This window comes from Ovis canadensis, chromosome 7 (assembly GCF_042477335.2).
Source record: "Ovis canadensis isolate MfBH-ARS-UI-01 breed Bighorn chromosome 7, ARS-UI_OviCan_v2, whole genome shotgun sequence".
Classification (NCBI taxonomy): Eukaryota; Metazoa; Chordata; class Mammalia; order Artiodactyla; family Bovidae; genus Ovis; species Ovis canadensis.
The window spans coordinates 37,039,448-37,055,034 of NC_091251.1; the positions used below are offsets into that span (position 1 = coordinate 37,039,448).

The 15,587-nt window shown below is 39.7% G+C and overlaps 1 protein-coding gene across 3 annotated transcripts; it reads left to right on the forward strand.

Annotated features, from left to right (window-relative positions):
• The first annotated feature begins 260 nt into the window (after positions 1 to 260).
• Positions 261 to 7,975, forward strand: RNASE9 (ribonuclease A family member 9 (inactive)). Of its 3 annotated transcripts, XM_069597775.1 has the most exons (3): positions 1,559 to 1,640; positions 2,259 to 2,309; positions 6,836 to 7,975. In XM_069597775.1, exon 3 carries the CDS (start codon positions 6,842 to 6,844, stop codon positions 7,388 to 7,390), a length of 549 nt encoding a protein of 182 aa, XP_069453876.1. In that variant the 5' UTR covers positions 1,559 to 1,640; positions 2,259 to 2,309; positions 6,836 to 6,841; the 3' UTR covers positions 7,391 to 7,975. The 3 variants fall into 3 exon arrangements, with proteins under 3 accessions (XP_069453875.1, XP_069453876.1, XP_069453877.1); XM_069597774.1 differs by lacking the exons at positions 1,559 to 1,640; positions 2,259 to 2,309 and adding an exon at positions 261 to 395; XM_069597776.1 differs by lacking the exon at positions 2,259 to 2,309 and having other exon boundaries at positions 1,565 to 1,640.
• Positions 7,976 to 15,587: the final 7,612 nt, after the last annotated feature.

Consider the following 15,587-nt stretch of genomic DNA (forward strand, 5'->3'; position numbering starts at 1 on the left):
TTGTTTATATTGCAGGGGAGCAGCCTTTTGTCAGCAACTGCAGTTCTACTGGGGTTTTAACTGTGTGATTTTGCATTTTCTTCTCAGAAAAAAGCATGAACTTCAGGTGGACCAAAAAGAGGAACTCACATTTCTGGATTTATTCACATGACAAAAACAAGACCAATCAGAAAGGTTATTTTCTCTGTTGGATGAATGTGAGAGAGGATGGCATATCTTTCAGTGACCCTACATAGTGTTATAAAGGTGGTAATGATTTACCCTGCCATTCTGTGGAGAGGCCCTGCCTGCACATGAACTTAGCAAAGAAAGCAGAGTGGAGTGAGAGAGAAAACAAGAGTCTAGTGAAGGACTGGATTTCTTCATCCTGCTGTGTGCCCTGGACGTCTGCCTCTGTGAGTCAGTATAGGTCCTCTTGGGTTTAAGTTAATTTTTTGCACTCTTGCCCCTGGTCTGGTTAAAACCAGACATTCCCCTTGCTGGAATATTATGAATATTCTGCATCTGTAAAATTTCATTGATTAATATATTTGTATAGTCTGGAAAATAATCCATTCTAAGAATCTATAATTCGATGAATATAGAACACTGATTATCTCAAATATTAGCTCTTACAGTTATAATTGTAGTGGTGTTTTTGCTGTGTCCATGAATACATCCATGGCAACTTAAACTTTCCTTAAATTCTTGGACATTTGTTTTTGAAGTTGAAATTTTTGTTCCTATGCAGTAAAACTTGCTGTCCATATTGCCATCTAAAATATGGTACATAGAATTCAAGATATTGAAATTGGGGGGAAGTATCAGATTTTTAAAATAATTTTTATTACACTTGCCAAAGTTTTCACTATAACCAGAAATATAGGATTATTCCCCTTATCACACTCTCACCAGCAATGAATTTGGAAACTTTAATAGTTATTACCAGTTTGAAAGATACAAATTTCACTTTTATTCTGTGGTTGGGGCTATAAAATTATTACATGATTATTGTCTATTGATGCCTCATATTAAGCTGTATTTACAAATCCTGCCTTTCTTCTTTAAAGAGATTTACACTGAAAACACTTAATGACCCCTCAGAGATATATATTCATGTACCTAAGGAGCCTTTGACTAGTCTCAGTTTTTTTAAACTGTAAATAGAGTGTTCTGACCTGGGAGTCAGGACCCATACTTGAGAAGAAAATGCTCTAGACAGCCTCTCTCAGGCCCCTCCCAGCCTATAATCTAAGCTGCCTTAACACTCCCAAACAAGTTTAAAAGTAGAGGAATAACCTTGTGAATTTGTTTAAAGCACAAATTTCTGGGTCCATTCATAGACACAACAAAATGCTTTTTCACTCTCCTCATTCACCCTCATCAAAGAAGCTCTTTAGTTCCCCTGCGCTTTCTGCCATTAGAGTGATATCATCTGCATACCTGAGATTGTTGATATTTCTCTCGGCAATCTTGATTCCAGCTTGGGTTTCTCTAGCTGATCATTTCACATGATGTACTCTGCATAGAAGTTAAATAAACAGGGTGATAATATACACCCTGGAGATACTCCTTTCCCAATTTTGAACCAGTCCATTCATTGTTCTACGTCTGGTTCTAACTGCTGCTTCTGACCTGCATACAGGTTTCTCAGGAGGCAGGTAAGGTAGTCTTGTATTCCCATCTCTTTAAGAATTTTCCACTTCGTTGTGATTTCGCAGTCAAAGGCCTTAGTGTAGTCAAAGAAGCAAAAGTAGATGTTATTCTGGAATTCCCTTGCTTTCTCTATGATCCAATGAATGTTGGCAATTTGATCTCTGGTTCCTCTGCTTCTTCTAAACCCAGCTTCTATGTATGATAAATTCTCTGTTCATGAACTCTGAAGCCTAGCTTGAAGGATTTTGAGCATTACCTTGCTAGCATGAGAAATGAGCACAATTTGAACATTTTTCAATGTTAAAATTGAAAATTTAAAAATTAAATTTACTATTTAAAAATGAAAAAAAAAAAGGTAGTTTGAACATTGTTTGACATTTCCCTTCATTTGTTTGGAATGAAAACTAACCTTTTCCAGTCCTGTGAATCATTCAGAAAAAGAATTATCAAATACATAAGTGAAAGTGTTAGTTGCTCAGTCTTGTCTGAGTCTTTGTGACCCCATGGACTGCCAGGCTCTGTTTCTGTGGGATTCTCCAGGCAAAGATTCTGAAGTGGGTAGCTATTCCCTTCTCCAGGGACTTTCCCAATCCAGGGATCAAATTGGGTCTCCTGTTTTGCAGGCAGATTCTTTATCATCTGAGCCACAAGGGAAGCCCCGTTAAATACATAAGGTAACTTTCTAAAATTAATTAATTTTTTAATTGAAAGATAATTGCTTTATAGAATCTTGTCATTTTCTGCCAAATATCAGCATGAATCAGCCATAGGTATACTTTTTTCCCCTTTCGCTTGAACCTCCCTCTCATCTCTCTCCCCATCCCACCTGTTTAGGTTGTTACAGAGCATAAGGTCAGTTTTTAACTTAGAGATGAGTGAATGAACTTTATTCTCCAAATGATCAGTACTGAAATTACATATAAACCATGTGAAAAAAAATCACCACCTCTTTTACTTCAATATAAATTCCAGATGGATGAAAGGCTCAAACTTTCTGAAAATCCATAGACATAAGATAGCATGTAAGTGAAAATACATATACTTGGGGGTGAGAGAAGATTTTGAGAAGCCTGAAACCACAGCATGAATTCATAAACAAAGGATGAAGAGTGTAGAGGATATACAAAATGAAGGGCTGTCCTGGCCCTGGCGCTACAGGAGCCTCAACGCTGCTGCCCATGCTTACCCTGTCCTGCTTCCTGCAGCCCAAGACACCACAGAGAGCACAAATATTGATATCCATCTCTACCTTGGTCAGGGTCTCTGGGTTATTTTCAATATTAGAAAATAACTTGGGTTTTTCCCCATTGGAAGACTTCTCTTCTACCAAGAGCACAGTGTAGTAAACAAACGAAAAAACCAGGAGACTGTTCTGCAGCAGCACAGCTAGGCTTTGTGGAGCATGGAAGTGTTTTTACAGCTCTCTGGTGGCTCAGAGACGAGTTTAGTACAGGCCACTTTGGTGGTCTGTGTGTTTCTGGCAGTCTCTTCTCCTAGAGTTACACAGTCAACCTAGGGAAGGAGGTATATTCTAGCCTCAGGTGGGGAAGCGAGACTGAAGGCAGTCATACAATAGCACTGAGGAACAGAGATGTGAAGATCAGACTGACTTGTGGAAAAGGCTTGAACCAAGATTCTGCCAGACCTAAAGTAAAATTTGAAGCAATGTCCCATCACAAAGAGATACTGTTTACTATCAAACAACAACAAAGCTATAAGAATATCTTTATCATAAGCTTGTTTGGATGATGATGTATGTTTAGTGCTGAACTCAGGGCTTGGTGTATACTTGCCTATGATCTTCAGTTCAGTTCAGTCGCTCAGTCGTGTCCAAGTCTTTGCGACCCTATGAATCTCAGCACGCCAGGCTCCCTGTCCATCACCAACTCCCAGAGTTCACTCAGACTTATGTCCATCGAGTCAGTGATGCCATCCAGCCATCTCATCCTCAGTCGTCCCCTTCTCCTCCTGCCCCAATTGCTCCCAGCATCAGAGTCTTTTCCAGTGAGTCAACTCTTCGCATGAGGTGGCCAAAGTACTGGAGTTTCAGCTTTAGCATCATTCCCTCCAAAGAAATCCCAGGGCTGATCTCCTTCAGAATGGACTGGTTGGACCTCCTTGCAGTCCAAGGGACTCTCAAGAGTCTTTTCCAACACCACAGTTCAAAAGCATCAGTTCTTCGGCGCTCAGCTTTCTTCACAGTCCAACTCTCACATCCGTACATGACCGCAAGAAAAACCGTAGCCTTGACTAGATGGACCTTAGTCGGCAAAGTAATGTCTCTGCTTTTTAATATGCTGTCGAGCTTGGTCATAACTTTTCTTCCAAGGAGTAAGCATCTTTTAATTTCATGGCTGCAGTCACCATCTGCAATGATTTTAGGCATTGTTATTTATTATTTTTATTTTTACTTCAAGGCAACCATAAGAAAGTACTTAATTCAGCCGTTCAACTTTGCTCCTCTCTTTTCCTATTTCAAGCACTGCCACTCTTTCGGGCGGTCAATATTCCCAGTATCAGGATATCTCCAGCCCTGTCCTTAACATATTCACTCTCTGAAGCTTTGACCATACAAAGAATAAATGAGGCAAAAGACCATGGGCAAAGATAGGCCAAGAAGCCTGCTCTCTAGTGTACCTAAGGTACTTGGCCTTCCCCTGGGAAGAAATCTTCCTTGGAGAATTCTTGTTCAACAGTCAGATCTGGACAGGGATTTAAAAGAGATCAACAGACCCAAGAATCCTCTATGAATGATGACATTTTCCACTAAATAGTAGACTGTGCCCTGATGTCTAGCACTTGGGCCTATTTTCTAGACCACGGGTCACTACTACTCAGGCTCCCTTGTTGTTGATGTTGTTGTTTAGTCTCCCAGTCATTTTCGACTCTGTGACCCCATGGACTGCAGTAAGCCAGGTCTCCCTGTCCCTTACCATCTCCTGCAGTTTGCCCGAGTTCATGTTCATTGTGTTGGTGGTGCCGTCCACCCATCTCATCCTCTGACACCCTCTTCTGCTCTCACTCTTTCCTAGCATCAGGGACTTTCCCAATGAGTCATCTGTTCGCATCAGATGACCAAAATACTGGAGCTTCAGCTTCAGCATCAGTCCTTCCAGTGAATATTCAGGCTAGATCTCCCTTAAGATTGACTGCTTTGATCTCCTTGCTGTCCAAGGGACTTGCAGGAGTCTTCGCCAGCACCACAGTTTGAAGGCATCAACTCTTTGGCATTTTGCCTTCTTTACGGTCCAACTCTCACAACCATACGTAACTACTGGGAAGACCATAGCCTTGACTATATGGACCTTTGTCAGCAGAGTAATGTCTCTGCTTTTGTCTAAGTTTGTCATCGCTTTCCTGCCAAGAAGCAACTGTCTTCTGATTTCATGGCTGTAGTCACTGTCCACAGTGATTTTGGAGTCCAAGAAGAAGAAATGTATCAACTTCCACATTTCCCCTTCTATTTGGCATGCAGTAATGGGGCCAGGTGCCATGATCTTAGTCTTGTGTTTTAATATTGAATCTTAAGCTGGCTCTTTCACTCTCCTCCTTTACCCTTATCAAGAGGCTCTTTAGTTCCTCTTCACTTTCTGCCATTAGAGTGGTATCATCTGCACATCTGAGGTTGTTGCTATTTCTCCCGCCTATCTTGATTTCAGCTTGTAACTCATTCAACCCGGCATGTCTCATGACAAACAGAGTTACAGCAGACAGCCCTGTCTTACTCCTTTCTCGATCCTGAACCAATCAGTTGTGCCATACAGGGTTCTAACTGTTGCTTCTTGACCCCCATCCAGGTTTCTCAGGAGACAGATAAGATGGCTTCCTTAAGGAATGTTTTTCTTGAAGTCCCCTAACATGATTAGCATGAAGCATTATAAAGATGTGCCTCAGAAGTAGGTGCCATATTAAATATTTCCATTTCTTTTTAAATAGTAGAATTCTTGAAAGAATAAAAGGAACCACCCAGTTTCCCACATTTGTGTGGTAAAGACAGTTGTTCATGTATATGACAGGTATTGGAGAAATATTAGTGCAGCCTCCAGTGGGGTGAATAGACATGGTGACGCACACATATGGAAGGAAAGCTGTGGCTGTGCAGTCTCTGATGAGGAGGGTACCATGATGGCACATAGGCACACAGGATGGGAAGAATTTAGATAGGAAAATCTGAGACGGAATCATGAAGTCTTCCTTAAAGAAAAGATTTAAAAAAGACTCACAAGGTCAGTAATGTACCTTAGTGAAAGAGTTCTTCTGAGTGGGGAGAGGTGGCCGAGGAGACTGTAACTTGGACCCACGATTCCAGGCAATGAGGTGATGGTAATAGTATTTAGACCAATCCACACACATTTGGTGCTCATTTGACATGATGGATCTTGCTTGATCCCTTGTGCAAGGGTATTGATGGTCAGAAATGAGCAAGAGGAGAAAGCCAGAAGATGAAGAATGAAGTGAAGTGAAATCACTCAGTAGTGTCCAACTCTTGTGACCCCATGGACTGTAGTCCATCAGGTTCCTCTGTCCATGGGATTCTCTAGGCAAGAATACTGGAGTGGGTTGCCATTTCCTTCTCCAGGGAATCTTCCTGATCCAGGAATCAAACCCGAGTATCCTGCATTGCAGGCAGATTCTTTACTGACTGAGCTATGAGGGAAGCCCAAGATGAAGAATGGTCCTCAGAGAAGCAAGATGTTGGTGAGGGGGAAAGGGGGATCATGTACAGCTCTTTAGACCAAGTTCTTAACTCCAGGAAGAGAACAGATACATTTACTTCAGAAGGAGGGAGTGCATGAGCCTCTTCTCTGCCTCCTGCCTCAGTGCCCTCTTGACTTCTTGTCCTCTTTCCCTTCCTTCCTGCCCTTCACCTCTCTCTCGCTCTCTTCCTTGGTTCTTCCTTGTTTCCTTCTCTCTCTCTCTCTCTCTACTGTTGTCTCTCTCTGCCTTTCTCCTCTTCTCTCCATTTTCCTTCACCTTTCCCTCTCTTACCCACAGTCTTTTAGATTGAATATAGCTCCCCTAAGGTCACCTTGGAGTAAACATTTCACAGGTATTGAGATAGATCCTGAGTTGTCAAATTTTAAACGGTCCAAAGTCTTAGAGCTCAGAACAGCAAAAGGTGGTAGAAATGGGCCTGCACAGGAACAGAAGGCATAGCCTCACAGTGGACATAACTCCTTCTCTCTTGTATTCCCTTCAGGAAAACATGGGGACTCTGATCAACAAGCAGCTCCTGTTTCTGCTCTTCCTGCTGCTGAAGCCACTGCAGTTTGTGAAGATAACTGATCCACATTTATCACCTGAAAGACGACAAGAAATAGAAGACTATATAAATGACTTATATGCTACAGGGCCTACCAAACCACCTACCAAGGAAACATTCAAAACCCGTGTCATTATTGATTCTGAAATGCCGTTAACTGACCGAGAATACTGCAATCTCGAAATGAAGATGAAACGTGTTCACAATAGGCTTTATTGTGTGAAAGAGCATTTCTTCCTCCAAGCATCATATGACGACATTCAAAAGATCTGTCATAACATGTTTGTGCAATGTAAAGATGGGATTAGGAAATGTCACAGGAGCCGGAAAATAATATCAGGAGTGCATTGTGTTTTAACAAGTGGGGTCATGATGCCATTTTGTGAATACATATCGTCTTACAAGGAGGGATGGGTCTTTATCACTTGTCAATGGGAAGATAATACTGGAGAAATTATCCCTGTGTCTGTAACTGATATTTTGGCCATATAAAGAACCATCCACCAGGAAAATCTCTTTCCCTCCACCCCTCTAGAAGTATATTCTCTAAGATGTTAAAGCAAGAAGATAGAATCCTATTCTTACTGATCCTTACAAGTCAAACTTGAGAATGGAAATTTTGATCCCATTTACTTTCATCATTCACTGCCTGCCCTTTTTCTCCTTACACCAGGCAAAGGAAAGGTGGGCTGGATTAGGAGATAGTGCTCTGAGACATGGATTCAAACAGGTCACAGAGTTTAGCACACTTTGAATTTTTTATGTGGATGAATGCCTGCAGGGAAAGGATGACCAGCACCAAGAGGAATAGGAAATGTTTCCTGATAAGTGAAAGTGAAAGCCCCTCAGTCGTGTCCAACTCTTCGTGACCCCATGGACTATACAGTCCATGGAATTCTCCAGAATACTGGAGTGGGTAGCCTTTCCTTTCTCCAAGGGATCTTTCCAACCCAGGGATTGAACCCAGGTCTCTCACATTGCAGGCAGATTCTTTACCAGCTGAGCCACAACAGAAGCTCCAAAGTTGTATCCATGTGAATTTCTGGTTCAGTAGAAATAATAAAGTGCATCGATGTAGCTGGGTGTCTCTGGAATGCTTATGTGGGGTTTTTGGGTTTGCCTGACCTTCCTCTGTGACACAACTTGAAACAAAAAGAATTGAAGGGACTTTCTTGGTAGTCCAGTGGCTAAGATTCTAGGCTCCCAATACAGGAACTCTGGGTTCCTGTTCTGGTGTTGGAATTAGATCCCGCATGCCTAATCCAAGAGTTTACATGCCGCAAATGTAAACATGCCACAAGCTCCAACTAAAAATTTGGATGCCACAAAGAAGATCAAGACCTCGAATGCTACAAGAAAAACCTGGCACATTAAGTAAATAAATAATTTGTTTTAAAGAAGAGTTGGGAACCCCCTGTGACACTGTGAAATTCACATTCTTAGTTGGTATATCTGCAGAATTTTCACTGTTCTCTTCTTTCCATGCCATACAATACTCATGGGGACAGGAAGATATAGATATAACAAGAACCATCTCAGCATGAATACCTAATATTCAGAATAGCAAACTCCCCAAAGTACTTTCCAGCTGTCCAATGCTGCTTTTGTGAATTCCCACATCTTGGTTTCTTTTCTTTTCACCATTTATTAGATTATAGTTGATTTACTATATAAATGTTAGTTGTTTTCAGGTGTACAGAAAAGTAAATCTGTTATGCTTATACATAGTATCCACTCCTTTTAAGATTCTTTTTGCATATAGGTCACTATAGAGTATTGAGTAGAGTTTCTTGTGTTATACACTAGGTCCTTATAAGTTGTCTACTGTTTATAGCAATGTGTATATGCCAACCCCAATCTTCTAATTTGTCCCCCCCACATCTTTGTTTTAGCTTAGCCATCACTGTTTATACAAATCCAAACTTTCTGGCATGGTCACATTCATTCACCATTTCTTTTTCTCACCTTGCTGTAGCTGCGGCTTCATCTGAGAAAATTCCACTTCCGAGAGTGGCTGGAGATCCAGTATGAGAAAAGAAACCTGTCTGTCCCGTTTTGGTAACAACTTCTCCCTCCCTTTGTAAAATTCCTTGATACCCTTTGATCATTATTCCCTATAACTTACTGAAAATGGAATAAAAAGGAGTGGGGAAAGATGGGAGGGAGAGTGCCTATCATTCTTACACATTTCATTGCAATCCAATCTGCACGTGTCCTCCATCCCCATCTCTACAGGGACATCCATGGGACATGCCTATCTCCATGTCCCATTCCCTATCCTTGTCTTTAGACTCAGAGCTAGGTCCTTATTTATCAACAAGGGCCTAGGGTTCAGTGCTGCCAGACCCCAATTCTGTGACTAAGAAAATCAAACTTCTAGACAGCACTTTTACATGGAAACTCATAACTTTTAATTGTAATTTCTGAGTGAATGAGGATTCCGTCAAACATTTGAGGTCACCATGATACCTTCCAAAACCACCTTTCTAGACATCAGCTGAAGAAATTCTCCACATAGGCTAGCTTGGATATGTGCCTGGGACCATCTCATTTGCATCATGTTCAAGTCAAGTATCTTGGGGTTCTACAACATACAATAAATATATTTATTTTTAATGTAATCATCATAATGTATTTCTTTTTCTCCAGGTAAATTATCAGATCATTACACATTCTGTAATTAAAGCCATGGAAACAGAACAATGATTATTTACACAGATTGTTCCTCTTATCTAATATTACGTATAAATCTAGATCTTGACTCCTACCCACTAGATTCCCTATGATAACGCAGTTCGTGAGGATAGTTGATGAGGGTTTGTCAGACGAACACATTTACTTTCTGCTGTGTCTTTGTGCTAAACCTTTGAATAAGAAGAGGAATGAATGTGGATTGCTTCATTACATATTAACATTCTTTATTAATAATACAATTAAGATAAGGTAAAATGGTAATTTCCAGCTTTATGCATATTAAGATTGCAAAAGATTATTGTCCTGTGCCCTTAGCACAGTCTCCTCTCAATAAAACAAAACTACTAAGGTGAACATTATCCCATTACAATTTATTCTTTTTGTTAGTGTCCCTTGAGATGATGCACATTAATTTTACTTAAATGTGGTGAAATTATTTATCCTTTTGTGATGGTTTGTTTTCCTCAGCATAATGACTTCAGCTTTCATCCACATTGTAGCATATGTTCGAATTTCCTTCCTTTTGAGGGCTAAATAATATTTGATGAAATGTACATAACACATGTTGTTTATTCTTCCATTTACTGATGAACACTTCCACCATTTGCCTATTGTAAATAGTGCTGCTTTGAACAGAGATGTACAAATATCTGTTCCAGTTCTTAGTTTCAACTCTTGTGAGTATATACCAGGAAGTGAAATTTTTAGATTTTTAGCTGTTTGAAATGTGAGAGTCAAACAACACTATGTTCAATATACTGATAATTTATAACTGAATGAGAAACTGTAATGATGCCAATCAAAATACACACACACAGAAAGAAACTGAACTTTCTGATTTAGTAACACAAATTCAGATAATTTGACTTTTTTAATTACGTAAAATAGTTTGAACGTGAAAGTCACTCAGTCATGTCTGACTCTCTGCAACTCCATACAGTCCATGGAATTTCCCAGGCCAGAATACTGGAGTGGGTAGCCTTTCCCTTCTCCAGGAGATCTTCCCAACCCAGGGATTGAAACCAGCTCCCCTGCATTGTGGGTGGATTCTTTACCAGTTGAGCCACCGGGAAAGCTAAATAGGTTGAAGGAACCTAAAATAACAACCAAGGTAAATTTTGCTGCCACCCTTAAGAGTTGAAATTTTGATGCAGATATGCTGAATTTAGAAAAAAAAATTCACACTTTTTTTGCATCTGGGTTTGAGAAGCACTTTCACACTGCACATATTTTTAAATTAAATGTAATTTACTTTAAACCAGATGTAACCAGGTTTGTAAAAAAATTTTTTTGGTGTCTTTTGCCATAGGAATTATTATATTATGTGATTTGTTTCAGGCAAAGTTTTCTGTGCGCTTATGTATATGGGTATGTAATTTAGTCTCTGTGTGTAAGCAAGTCTTTCAATCGTTTTCTTTATGCCTGTGTGCCTCTTTTGTATAATAATGACATTCTTGGTAGTTTCCTGGTAGTCTAGTGGCGAGGATTCCATGCTTTCACTGCCATTTCCTGGGTTTAATCCCTAATTGGAATACTGAGATCCTGCCTGCTGGGCAGCACGGCCAGAAGAAAAGAAACGAGAAACATACCTTATTCAATCCTAAGTATGAAAAAAAAAATGCTACTATACTTGTATCAATATCCTTAATGTTTTCTAAATATTACTTTGATCTCAAGTCCAACATACATTGGGAAGCGAGAGAATGTGTGTGTGTGGGGGGGGGGGCTACATGGAATGAACACTGGAACCTATGTTGTTTTTACTGATATGCAGCCAATTGTCTCACTAGATTTATGTTTCTCTTCCCAAGAAAATCTATGGGATAATCTATCCCACCATATTCCATACTTCTATTTTTCTACTAATCCTAATCTGTCAGAAGGACCAGATAATGAAATCAGTCAAACCAGTGGCCATATCTTGGATATCTTAGTCATTTCCTTCTAAACTCACACTGAGGGGCATTTCAGGTGCTCCAGGCTGGTGGCTCAGACAGTAAAGAGCCTGCCTGCAATGCGGGAGACTCAGGTTGGATCCCTGGGTCTGGAAGATACCCTGGAGAAGGAAATGGCAACCCACTCCAAAATTCTTGCTTGGAAAATCCCATGGATGGAGGAGCCCGGTAGGCTACAGTCACAAAGAGTTGGACATGACTCAGTGAATTCACTTTCACCTTCAGTGGTTAAAACTCAGCACTTCCACTCCAATGGGCACTGGTTCAATCCCTGATCAGGAATCTAGGATCCCACCTATGCCTGGTGTGTCCAAAACTAAATAAATAAATACTTACATTGTCATCTGATCTGTAAAAATCCTTTAAATAAATTCACATTGACATTACATGAAGATATACTAGATATCAATGCAGCAAATCTTTAAACATTTTTGCGAAATCATACAAAAAGGGCTAAACAAGGCATGAGCAAGTATAAATTTGCAGAAAGCTACAATCGAGAGAAAATTCTGTCATCTGAGACCTAGTTTGACTCCATTTTTGCAACATAAGATGTTAAAATTACTCTATATTTGTGCTCTGAAAGTTGATTTTCAATTACTGAGACACTCTTACTTAGTGTGTCTCTACTCTGTGCACTTCTGGAAGCTCCAGATACTTAAGCCATCACAGTGATCCTAAGGGGAAGAAATGTCTTGAATTCACCAAAAGGTGTGCATTTCAGTGAACCCACTGATCCTCTAATGGCCCATAAGGATCACATTGTTCTCCAGGTTTTCTCAAACTGACCCCATTTTCAGTTTAGTTATAGGTCTGAAGGTCTGAAGCATAATTATTGCCTCTGCTGCTGCTGCGAAGTCGCTTCAGTCATGTCCGACTCTGTGCAACCCCGATTCTCCAGGCGAGAACACTAGAGTGGGTTGCCATTTCCTTCTCTAATGCATGAATGTGAAAAGTGAAAGTGAAGTCGCTCAGTCATGTCTGACTCTTACCAACCCCAGGGACTGCAGCCTACCAGGCTCCTCTGTCCGTGGGATTTTCCAGGCAAAAGTACTGGAGTGGGGTGCCATTGCCTTCTCCAATTATTGCCTCTATATGATACTAAAAAGTATAAATTTAAAGTTGCTTAGGGTGAGATCTTTCTTCCAGAATTTAATAGAGAAATACTCTGGGATCTACTCACAAAGGTAAGTCTAATTGTATGGACTAAGTGTTTAGACTGTCTCTTGTAGTTTAACTATCCAGACTGAGAAATTGACATTACCTGATGGTGATAAAGGGTAGGAGTTCGCTGATACCAGAACGTGGCATTCTGAGAAATTGGCACTTAATATTGGATAACATGCCCAAACCAGCTCTTAAAGATACATTTCTTCAATGACGCTTCCTCAGAATTATTTTAGTTTTGAGAAACTGACAGCTTTCAAGATCACTACAAGAAATTAACCCTTTAGAAAGAGCAGTTGAATAAGGTTATGTTTAGGGCTTCCCCTCCCTCACCATGTAATCTTTATTTCAAACATTATTTGGGACCATGTTGCAGATATCTTCTGTGTTTTGATTTCCCCCCTGCTTTTTTCAAATGGACATTTCTACTTTTGTATTGGGTGTCCATTCCTTTGTTTGCCTTGTAGGGGAACAGCTTTTCTGTCAGCAATTGCAATTCTACTCGGGTTTTAACTTGTGGTTTTGCCTTTTCTTCTCAGAGACAGACCTGAGCTTCAGGTGGACCAATCGGGGGCGTTCAGGTTCATGGATTTATGCACGCGACAGAAATGAGGCCAATCGGGAAAGATACTTGTTGTGTTGGATAACTGTCTCTGCTAGTCTGTGGAGAGGCCCTGCCTGTGCATGAAGCTAGCATAGAAAGCAGAGTGGAATGAGAGAGAAAACAGAGTGAAGGATTGGATTTCTTCATCCTGCTGTGTGTCTCAGACATCTGTTTCTGTGAGTCAGTACAGGTCCTCCTGGCACTCCCGTCACTAGTTTCTTTGGCACTCCTGTCGCCAGTTTTTGGGGTTTTATTCCCCTCTCTTAATATATATATTTTATTGAAGCATAGTTGACTTAAAATGTTTCAGGTGCACAGCAAGATGATTATACATATACACATATATTATTTTAGAAATTATTTTCTACTGTAAGTTACTACAAGATATTAACCATAGTTCCCTGTGCTATACAGTAAACCTGGTTGGTCATTGCATATCTATTTTTTAAATTAGAAATCTGGCCTTGTGTTCATACTAAGTCAAACTAGTAGAATCAAAATGTCATAAAATTTTTAGCTAGGCAAAAATTTATAAGTTTTCTAAAGTATATATTGTACATTTTATTTATATATATGTATACAAACGTTTTCTACTACTCTTCATAAAGGCTTGAGAAAGAACATTAAAAAAAAGTTATGATTTGAGAGAATAGCATTGAAAAATGTATGTTATCATATGTGAAACAGATTGCCAGTCCAGGTTCTATGCATGACACAGGGTGCTTAGGGCTGGTGCACTGGGATGACCCAGAGGGATGGGGTGGGGAGGGAGGTGGGAGGGGGGGTTCAGGATGAGGAACATATGTATATCCATGGCAGATTCATGTCAATGTATGGCAAAAATTACTACAATATTGTAAAATAATTAGCCTCCAATTAAAATAAAAAAAATTTTTTTAAAAAGAAAGAAAGAGACATGTACCCCAGTGTTCATCACAGCACTGTTTACAATGGTCAGGACATGGAAGCAACCTAGATGTCCATCTGCAGATGAATGGATAAGAAAGCTGTGGTACATATACACAATGGAGTATTACTCAGCTATTAAAAAGAATACATTTGAATCCATTCTAATGAGGTGGATGAAACTGGAGCCTATTATACAGAATGAAGTAAGTCAGAAATAAAAACACCAATACAGTATACTAACACATATACATGGAATTTAGAAAGATGGTAATGATGATCCTATATATGAGACAGCAAAAGAGACACAGATGTAAAGAAGACTTTTGGACTCTGTGGGAGAAGGCGAGGGTGGGATGATTTGAGAGAATAGCATTGAAACATGTATATTACCATATGTGAAACAGATTGCCAGTCCAGGTTCAATGCATGACACAGGGTGCTCAGGGCCGGTGCACTGGGATGACCCAGAGGGATGGGATGGGGAGGGAGGTGGGAGGGGGGGTTCAGGATGGGGAACACATGTACAGCCATGGCAGATTCATGTCAGTGTATGGCAAAAATCACCACAATATTGTAAAGTAATTAGCCTCCAATTAAAACAAATTAATTAATTTTTTAAAAAAGTTGGAGAAATTAGAAAACATCAACTAAATGAAATGGAAGCACTGAATATGAAATAGAAAAAGTGAAATAAACTAGATAAAAGCAAAAGATCATCATATAGTCCAGTTGTCTTTAAACATGACCGCTCATTAGACACTTAATCTGGAGCTCTGGAGGAAAAACAGTAACACCTGGACATTTGTATTTTTCAAAAAACTTCAAGATAATTCTGATATGCATCTGGATTTTAAAAAGTGATTACAGGTTTTTCTGTTAAATCGTAGTTTTGGTGATATAGAGTTCTACTATTTTTCTGTTGATCAGTTATGATACAATGGTATTGAATAGTTACATAACCACAATAGGAAAAGATGTTTATCAGTTTTCACAATCATATCCAGACAAAAATAAAAAGTAATAACAATTGCAAGCCATGATGGGAACATGATTAACCTAACAGTATAAAATAATTACATGCAATTTGGGGGGTCAAACAGAGTGATGTGGTAAGTGGAAATGCGTACACGCACACGTTTTCATCCTCCCATCTGGTCTATGTCTTTTGGTTGGTGCATTTAATCCATTTACATTTAGGGTAATTATTAATATGCATGATCCTATTACAGTTTTCTTAATTGTTTTGGGTTTATTTTGTGTAGGTTTTTTTCTTCTCTGTGTATCCTACCTAGAGAAGTTCCATTAGCATTTGTTGTAAAGCTGGTTTGGTGGTGCTGAATTCTTTTAACTTTTGCTTGTC

Bases quoted from the DNA above. Each gene is read 5' to 3' on its own strand.
- RNASE9 (XM_069597774.1), top strand. From the start codon at position 294: ATGAACTTAGCAAAGAAAGCAGAGTGGAGTGAGAGAGAAAACAAGAGT. The intron at 396-6,835 runs GTGAGTCAGTAT...TATTCCCTTCAG, and splicing joins TGCCCTGGACGTCTGCCTCT to GAAAACATGGGGACTCTGAT.